Source organism: Salarias fasciatus, chromosome 9 (genome assembly GCF_902148845.1).
Source record: "Salarias fasciatus chromosome 9, fSalaFa1.1, whole genome shotgun sequence".
NCBI classification, from domain to species: domain Eukaryota; kingdom Metazoa; phylum Chordata; class Actinopteri; order Blenniiformes; family Blenniidae; genus Salarias; species Salarias fasciatus.
This window is the reverse complement of record NC_043753.1, coordinates 23,512,443-23,521,498: the sequence shown is the minus strand read 5'-3', so window position 1 is coordinate 23,521,498 and position 9,056 is coordinate 23,512,443. Positions and strand designations below refer to the sequence as shown.

Below are 9,056 nucleotides of genomic sequence, written 5' to 3'. Positions count from 1 at the left end.
GATGGCTTTCAACAACAAACGACTTCATTCACATACTGAATAAGAGTTTATTTTGAGAACATTAAGCACATTTGCTTATAGCAAGGCACAGATAACTATTTTTTGTAGTCTAAAGCAGCTTGTGTTGCATGATGAGATAACAGATTAATAAAACAGACGGTTGCGACAGCCATACTTAGATGTAATATAATAGCGCTGTATGTATTTACAGCATGTTCAATACTGACCTTATGCTACTGTTAGTCTTGGATAAGTTACATCTGGTGGACAAAGTGGCACGGTACAACCAAAGCCTGGCTGACGCTGGCATCCAGTTACATCAGATCAGATTCCCACGGTGATCAATTAAAGAATAACTCGATATTACATTTGTTAAAATGGTGCGATGTGCAAAAAAATATACATTTTGGAAATTAATTCATGTGCCAAAAAACATTACCAATCAACCAAATGAGTAACGCAGAAGAAATGTGTTATCCTTTGGTACATAAGAGCCTTTTACATAGTTTCTAATATCGGATTGAAAAACACTGAGCGAGTGCCGTTTCTGGAGTCAGAGAGCAACATAAGTGAGGACGATGGTAACATTGACCGGCCGAATCCTCTGCAAACAGGCGCCTTCTTTAGCAATAATGGAATGAAAATACGTCTTTAAAACAGCTAAAATGAATAAATGAAGCTATCCAACAGCAGCTAGATTTACTTGGCACATAACACAAAAAGGTGTAAAGTTCTACTGAGCGTACGAACATCAGACGGCTAAGGGAGGTTCCTGCTGCCCCATGTGGGGAAATAAACGGCGAGCAGAGGAAGTGCTCAGTGTAACAGCAGGAGAAGACCTCGTGTGCGACCTCCTCCACCTCCACCTCCTCCTCCTCACGCCATCAGATGGTCCCTGCCGGGTTGGGTGCAGGACTGGACTTGGGTGGGCTCAGCTTCATGGTGTTGAAAAACGCCACCACCTGGCCCGGCACCTCAGCCAGCACGCTCTTGGCCAGAGCTTCAGGAGGAGTCTGAGGACGAGAGAGAGAGAGAGAGAGAGAGAGACACACAGCTCAGGGGAAACTGATTCATCATTACTATTAGTCATCACAGTCAGTGAAATGAAGAAGGAAGCCATGCGATGTCATGAAAGATTAAAGGAAAATTCCACTTTTTTTTTCCTTCATTTTTGGCAACTGAGGTTACTTATGTTTTTTTTGTTTTCTTTGGTTTTCTTTTTTTTGAAAATGTGGACCATAACATGATTTTATTATCCGTAACTAAACATTATGTCAGTTTTATTATGTGTTTTACCAGGTCTGTATCTTGACGAGATGACCTGTAAACAATAAAAAGCATCAGCCACAACAACAAATCTGTCATTAACAGATAAATCAAGATCAGAAAGAAGAAGATCTGAGAGAGGAGTGAACTAAAGCTGTTGTGTTAAAAATGCTGGAGTTTTCCTTTAATGCAAACAAAGGATGGACAGAGAGCAGAAGAGACTCTTTCTACTGTATTTATATCATGGGATGGTAGAAATCATGCTACATGCTGTGTCTAGGGCTGCACAATGTATCACAGCTATTGTTATTGTGATAAAGTGATGATATATCACGGAAATCAGACGAACGTGTGACGGGAAAAAAGTAAAAAACCAGTCCCAGCCAGATCTGGTGTAGATTAGGGAAAAGAGAGAGAGTTACCGTTATTAGAAAGAACAAATCTTCTCTGACGTTATCTCCTAAAATGAGGGTGTTTACTGTAACTCATCATGCAGCTCCAGCTGTGTTAGGCTCATACACACAAGCAAAAGCTAAGAAGATGACGGGGGTGGGGGTGGGGTTTAAAGGATCTTTAGGGTACCCTATGAAGGACTGGGCTCGCGGGGAGGCTTCAGTTTGAATAAACTGAAGAAGGAGGCCACTTGCTGAGGTAACTCGGCCAATACGCTTTGGGCCAGAGCCTGGGAGGGCGCCTGGAAAGACATCAAATAAACAAGGCAAACATAAACCGGGCTGGGACTCCGGGTTCGGGCACGAATCAGGATGTTCAGCTCGTCATTTAGATGTCAGTCGGATTAAAGGTGACGGAGAGAGAAAGCGAGGAAGGCGGGCAGTTTTTACAGCGATGGTTTGGAGAAAAATCTAAAAATCACATCAGCCGACATTTCGGTTGGGTCCGCCACTCACGTTCTGGAACTGCCTGAAGGGCACGAACTGCACGATGTCCCGCATGGCGGCCTCGCCGGTCAGGGAGCGCAGGCAGCCGTCGTCGCCGTCCAGGAACTCCATGGCGCTGAAGTCGGCCCCGCCCACCCCGACGATGATGATGGACATGGGCAGGCGGGAGGCGTTGACGATGGCGCTGCGCGTCTCGTCCATGTCGGTGATCACCCCGTCGGTGATGATCAGCAGGACGAAGTATTGCTGCGGGAAAAGCGGCGGGCAAGCGGAGAGTTATTTACCGCAGCAAACATCCGAGTGCCGGAGAAAAATCCAATTACTGCCTGCAAAGCTCCGGATCAAACATTATCTGATCATCCGGTGTGGTATTTGGCGCTACATAAATAAAGCTGGACTGAATTGAAATCCACTGGAATGTGAAGTGATTCTGACAGACTGTTCATAAAGCGCTCAGAATGAGGCCGTTACACAACACAGAGGTCCTCTGTCCACCGTCTCCTCTGTTTCGTTCTTCTCTGTAAAAGTCTTGGAATGAAATGTTCCACTTTTTTTACAGCCTGGTGTCTGTTGGGGATGTACTGGTAGTAGTATGAAAGAGAAAGACGCTCAGATTATTTTCTCCAAAACCAAATGAGATTTCCTTCTTCCTTTAATCTGTCTGTAAGCAACAGTTTGAGGCTTCGCTCTCCTGCCTGCAGTAAACATGTCAACACAGACGGTTAATCCTCTTCCTACATGGGCGTCTTGGCAGATGTGGCTGATGAGAGAGCGCCTCTCGGCTCCCACCGGACGGCCCTGCGTCTGAACCCAGTGTCTGCCGGCCGTACTCACCGACGCCGTGGTCTGCTGCAGCGCCTGCTTGGCGAAGCAGGCCACGTGGTTGATGATGGGGGAGAAGTTGGTGGGGCCATAGAGTTTGACCTGCGGCAGACAGACCCTGTAGGCCTCCACGATCCCTTCAACGCCTGCACACAGAGTCACAGTGTCAGAATGCAGCAGCACGGAGGACGGAAACTTCAGCGGTCTTCCACCCACCTGCACAGAACGGACTTGCCGGGTTGAAGTTGAGAGGAAACTCGTGGGAAACCTGCAACACAACACCGGCTGGTATCACTTGGTGTGTCAGGCGGACGCCTCCCGTTTCAATCTGATGAGGAATCAGCTGTGTCGTGTTATTTGCGGAGTCGTATTAACAGGCGGGCTTTACCTGCCATGAGGGAGGGATCTGAGCGCCGAAGCCAAAAGCAGGAAACATTTTGTCACTACGAGGACAGAAAGCACCCGCGGTGAGCAACAGCAGCTCGGGGTCAGATTATTCAAAGACATTTGAAGGGGTTTGCACTGAGCTGATTGATCATTTAAAGCAGTGCCGGCGAAGCTGAAGCACCTGTCGTAGTCCTGGATGACGTTTCCCACGGACCAGATGGCAGAGAGGTACTCGTTCACACCCTGAGGACTGATGTAGTGCAGAGACTGGGGGGACCTGGGATCTCCGTTGGAGCCTGTGAAGTCGATGGCCACCTGATGAAGGACAGAAAATAAAAAAAATGGAAATGACACAATCAGAAAATGTGACTTTCAACCAGGAATTACGTTTTTAAAAAAGCACTCACGGTGAAGTTGATCTGACAGCCTCCCATGATGTAATCCAGGAAGGTGTACTCCTTCACCACCTGAAGAGGGAAGTTCGGTTTATTGGAGGGTATCTGATGTGTTTGGTGTTATATAGGACCTTCCCACCGACCTGGCACAGCTTGACGCTCACGACACCCGAGTTCTTGTAGCCTTTCTTCTTCTGCTTCTTCTTACTGTTGATGCATTCGAACTCTGCCTGCAAAACCAAAACCGCAGAAGGGTTATCCAAGTTTGCACCGTGCATCGATTTGGACTGAACTACTTCCTGAAGAGCAGGGAAAGTGAATCTTTGAGATACCATTTAGTGACACACCTAAATAAAATAAAAAAAAAAAAAAAAAAAAAGAGTCTCAAACAAGCTGTGCCGTACCGGAGATGTCCGCGACGCGTCCTGCAGGCGTTTCATCGTGGTCTCGAAGCATCCGATCAGGTCGTGGGAGCCATCGTTATCGTAGTCGTAGCACTCCACCTGGAGACGCGAGAAGCTGCGTCATGGAACAGTCCAAACTACTGACAATGATCCAGAAGAAGAGCCGAGAACAGCGGAGAATTCACGATGGAGCACTTCTAAATTATGCAGCAGCATTTGATGGTTAGGAGGTAGAGTTTAAAATCTGGATCAATAAAACGATGTGATCGAGATCAAACTGGATCAAGTTGCAGCCGTCCAACACATGGAGGACGCTCCACTGTTTGTTCACGCTTCACACTGGATTAACGAGGATTTTCCTCAGTTTGAGGGAATTATCTGGACTTCACAAATCAAACCTGTGTTTGACAGTTGTGTTGTTGCCTGACATAAGCTGGATGTTTGACTGGGCCAATAATTGTAAAGGAAGTGGATCTATACCATCATTTAGTGCAAGTCAGAATAAAAGTTATGTTCCAGTAGTTATTTGGACTAAAACTCAAAGAGTAGAGAAATGTTCGGTTGTACAGATGTAGAATTGTCATAAAATATGAATAAAGTTCTCCTGTCCACTTCTGTTGACGCAGAACTCGATTTTACTGCTTTCTGGTAATTCTATTTTCTAAATATGAATAATCTCAATCCTGTTAGCTGTGACATAATTAGAGGAAACGGTTTGAGGAGGTAAATAATTTAATCTGAAGTCAGGAAAGCTGCTGATGAAATGAGTTTGGAAATCAGAAGGCTGCCTGCAGAATAATGAGATTACCCTCCTTAAAGCCATCAACATATCAACACTGGAGGAAAACAAGCCAGAGGAGACAAACGACATGCAAACGTGAGCTGAAACACTAGAAGATAACATTCAAATGACCGAGGTTCAGACGAATGTTTCTGTGGCGGGAGCAGTTTGGATGGAGGGCTGCAGATCTAGCCGACCTCCTCCGATCACACACTTCACCCAGCGATGGGAATAAATAAGATGAGGGAGACAAACACCGTGACGCACTCAGAAACTCACTTTTCCTGAACGCCGGGGAGTTGTTTCCTTCCTGACATGTTCGCTTCGGAGGTTAAAAAAAAAAATACGATGAAGCTGGTAGTAATCGGGCCATATGCACCGGCACAGCGAGACGTCTGACAGGAAGAGCCAGCTGCTCTCAGGACGAGCCCAAACCGTTTACCTTTATGGATTTGTCCAAGTCTCCTCCACAGAGCGACTGCAGCGGGATTCGAAACGGCTTCCATGTCGGGTTGAGGTTATTCTTCACCACCTGAAAGCAACAGTCAGGTAAATCATGATCCGTCACATGTCCTCCTCCTCCTCCTCCTCTACATCCATCCATCGCCTGAGGCTCCGCCTTCTCCCATCTCATCTTCAAACCATCACAACCTCACAAGTCGCCTGCCCTTCACTCAGGTAAACAGGAGGGGGTCCAGAACGGATCCCTGATGAACCCCTCCACCACCCACAGTTTCCAAAAGTTAAAAAAAAAAAAAAAAAACTTTCACCTTTTCAAAACGTTTTCTTTTCTTTTTCGACCCAAGATGCAAAGGTTGTAAATTTTCACCTGAAAGTGTTGCAGTATGAACGTGGCCTCATCTGTAATCTGTAACGGGGCTGTAGGTGCAAATATTGAAAAAAATATCTATAGTGAGACAAAAAAAAAGGCGTTCCTGTTCCATAAGAGGTAACACCCTCCTTATATTCCCTTGAAGTACATGGTCTGTACAGTGATAGAGCAATGAAACTCTGGACATTTAGGAAACTGGTTTTTCAAAGTTTTACATACTCCAAACACAATTAGAAAAGGAGAATAAACACTGTCGCACTGCTCCGTCTTGTGTGAAGTCAGTTCTCCATCGACAACATGCAGATCTGTGCTGGGTTGGATCATTTCACTCATATCTGTAATGCAGCTCGGTGTTTCTGATATTTTTAGTGGTGTGAATTCAGCCTGAATCATGTGAAATAAACACCGTTACCTTTCATACTCACAGGTTCAGTTTTACTATCAGTGGATATTTGAAACAGCTTGTGATAAAGAAACCAGCGAACACAAGCGGACGAGCTGCAGCTGTGTGTGTTTGTGTGTGTTTGTGTGTGTGTGGCTGGATCACGGGGGCAGGGCGAGTAGAGCTGCTGCTGCAGGACACTGCAGAGTTCAGGTTTGTGGTGCAGTGACCTGGTCAAGCTCCAGGAATTAAAAACAGGGCAGAAAAGAGTTTGCAGTGATGTTCAGAGCTCTCAAGAAAAGATGTGTGACAGAACAAGTTTTAGAAGAGCACCTGGTCTTCATGCTGATCATCTATCAAAGTGATGTTTGGAAACTGTAAGCTGCTTTCTACAGAACACAGAATCTGTTTTCTGATTTACTTCCCAATATGCTGCATTGCGGTTTCTGAAAGTGTTTGGTCATCAACGGTTCCCGTTTTCACACACAGCTATGTGTTCATTCATTGACCATCCCAGGACATTTATGACACTTTGTGGTTTTATGGGACGACTGTACATTCATGTAGAGTGTACCTCTGTCCTGTGAGCGAGCTGCCAGCCAGTCTGGGTCTGCTTGTAGAATTCCAGGTAAGGGTCAGACTTTCCAAAGAAATCCTGTGCAGGAAAAAAAACGAATACGTAAAAATGTGTCGGAGTATTTAAAAATGGAAGAAAACATTTAAGATGTTCGAGATAAGTGATACCTTGTTGTCTAGTTTCCTTGCTTCCACCTCAAAGTTCACCACTCTGTTGTCTTTTATTTCCTCTGCATTGATCTACAACAATAAAAAGACCGAACTGGTAAAAAAATAACTTGATTCACACAACCGTTTACTTGGAGTCACTCACAGTGATGGTGCCTTTTCCTGCAGGCGACTTGTTCTTCAGGACAAGAGGTCTGGTCAGTTTTTTACTTGATACAACCTAAGAGCAAATAAACAAACAAACAAGAAACACTTAAATAAAAGCAGCGGACTGAATAGACTCAGTCAGAAGTGGTGGAGTGCAACACAACGCACCCGCTTTCAGACTACAAAGCAAACGACAAGTTAACCAAAACAGGAACAACACCTGAGGTCATTTCACACAGAAAGACTTTGATCCTCTGATAATGAAGGTAAAATAATGGTGGAACGTAATCAGAGGAGAGCCCTACCTGGCCCAGGGTGCACTCTAGCTCTCCCAGGAAGTCATCGTCACTCAGATCGATCGTCTTGTTGTCGATGTCATAAATCCCAAACTTCAGCTTCTGCACAATCTCAAAGTAGTAATCGACCACAAACTTTTTGGCGAAATTTGGGTTGAGGCAATTCTGGACCTGCTCGGTGCGAGCCACCTGTTGGGAAAGATCCGACACGGTGGGGAGGGGGTGACAAATAACGGCGCTGTCAACTTTTCCTAATCAGTGGGGTGACGAAACAGGAAATGGAAAGTGCTACATCTAGAGGTTAAAGGTTAGTCAAGTTTTCCCAATGTGACAGCATCAGTTACACAACACACCACACCTAGATACATAGATATAGATATATAGATGTATATTATTACAGACGATAATGTAGCAGTGGGTCATCGAACCTGAATTCATACCGGCGTGTTGTGTTCAGCTTACTGACCTCATACCACTGGTTATTAGCGCTGCTCATCAGCAGGACACACAGGGGATCTGACTTGGAGCCGATGTCTTTGTCCAGGAGGTGCTGACAGGAAACCGTCAGCTCCACCTTGGTTACACACTGAGCAGCCATGACTGACCCACGAAGAGCTGGAGGAGGAACAACTCTGACGGGGAGATAACAGCAAAGATAAGCTCATCCCCACACTTCACTCATCACATGAGATAAGGACTGAAGGAAAATACAATCATCATACAATTTATGTCATTACAAGGATGATACTGTTCAGATTTGTTTATGATCATCAGAGAAGTCTTAATTAATATCAAATTTAAGCTTGTATTTGAGGCCAATCTAACATGCCACTGTCATGAAGAGCAAATACCAGTGTGATCTACTCAACAAGAGGTACAAAAATATCTTTTATTGCGGGTTTCACAGTATTTTAACACAGTGACAGAACACGCCCCATCTCAAGAACGACACCTAAATGAAGCTAAATACTTCAGTATGTCAGCAGTACGCCGTGAAACAAAGGCGCCACTGTGGGAAAAGTCCAGTGAAACACTACAGTCTCACGGAAAATGTGACAACATGCTGTTGACTGAGTTGCTCGGGGCGGAGATGGAAGAGAAACCAAACTTGAATTAAAAAAAATGTTCCAAAACACAGCGGCTAACGTGGAGCTAACATGCTAACAGGGCTTACATTTAGCCGACAGCTAACTGAGCTAGCGGGGAGGCTGCATTAGCTTCCGTATTTTAACGAGGCTGGAGAAACTTACCCTTCAGAGAGCAACTTTCAGTGTACTGCACGAAGAAAAAGTGAGACGGAGGAGATTTAGTCCAACCCGCTAACGTCAGTGGCCCCAATGGGAAACAGCCGGTGTTTCGGATCACTTGGTTTCCCTGTTGGCTGCTGACTGACTTCCTTTAGCGTCCGTCGTTGCTGCTGGCAACAAGCGATGTTAAATAAAACAAGACTCCCAAAAGGTATACATTTGTTGTGACTGCGATTAAACGGCGTTGGCCTGGAAATTTCTGTTAGGGTTCCAGCATCTGCTGTTACGAGCAGCCAGGTGCTACGTGCAATATATATATGCATTCGGTCACCAGTTAACAGGGAAACCAGTTCTTCCGAAACACCGAAGCTCCGACCCGACACACCCAGACCACGCCCACCACAAACAGATCATATCTGAGCAAAAAAAAACAAAAAAACAGAATTGTTTTCAT

At 45.3% G+C, this 9,056-nt stretch overlaps 1 protein-coding gene across 2 annotated transcripts; it reads right to left on the bottom strand.

The window, feature by feature from the left end:
* Window positions 1-18: 18 nt before the first annotated feature.
* Window positions 19-8,908, bottom strand: LOC115394598 (copine-3-like). 2 transcript variants are annotated; one of them, XM_030099943.1, is made up of 17 exons: window positions 8,606-8,908; window positions 7,822-7,987; window positions 7,365-7,544; window positions 7,058-7,132; window positions 6,913-6,984; window positions 6,743-6,823; window positions 5,397-5,486; window positions 4,174-4,272; window positions 3,913-3,999; window positions 3,782-3,841; window positions 3,556-3,689; window positions 3,376-3,430; window positions 3,204-3,255; window positions 3,000-3,133; window positions 2,175-2,411; window positions 1,849-1,960; window positions 877-1,013 (listed from the first exon to the last, which is right to left on the bottom strand). In XM_030099943.1, the coding sequence occupies exons 2-16, from the start codon at window positions 7,951-7,953 to the stop codon at window positions 1,850-1,852; spliced, it is 1,599 nt and encodes a 532-aa protein (XP_029955803.1). In that variant the 5' UTR covers window positions 7,954-7,987; window positions 8,606-8,908; the 3' UTR covers window positions 877-1,013; window position 1,849. The 2 variants fall into 2 exon arrangements, with proteins under 2 accessions (XP_029955802.1, XP_029955803.1); XM_030099942.1 differs by lacking the exon at window positions 1,849-1,960 and having other exon boundaries at window positions 19-1,013; window positions 8,606-8,906.
* Window positions 8,909-9,056: the final 148 nt, after the last annotated feature.

Excerpts from the sequence above, each read along its gene's own strand:
- LOC115394598 (XM_030099942.1), bottom strand. The coding sequence starts at position 7,953 with ATGGCTGCTCAGTGTGTAACCAAGGTGGAGCTGACGGTTTCCTGTCAG. Across the intron at positions 3,842-3,912 it reads TGAGCGTCAAGCTGTGCCAG|GTGGTGAAGGAGTACACCTT; the intron begins GTCGGTGGGAAG and ends TTCCCTCTTCAG. Across the intron at positions 1,014-2,174 it reads CCTTCAGGCAGTTCCAGAAC|ACTCCTCCTGAAGCTCTGGC; the intron begins GTGAGTGGCGGA and ends TCTCGTCCTCAG.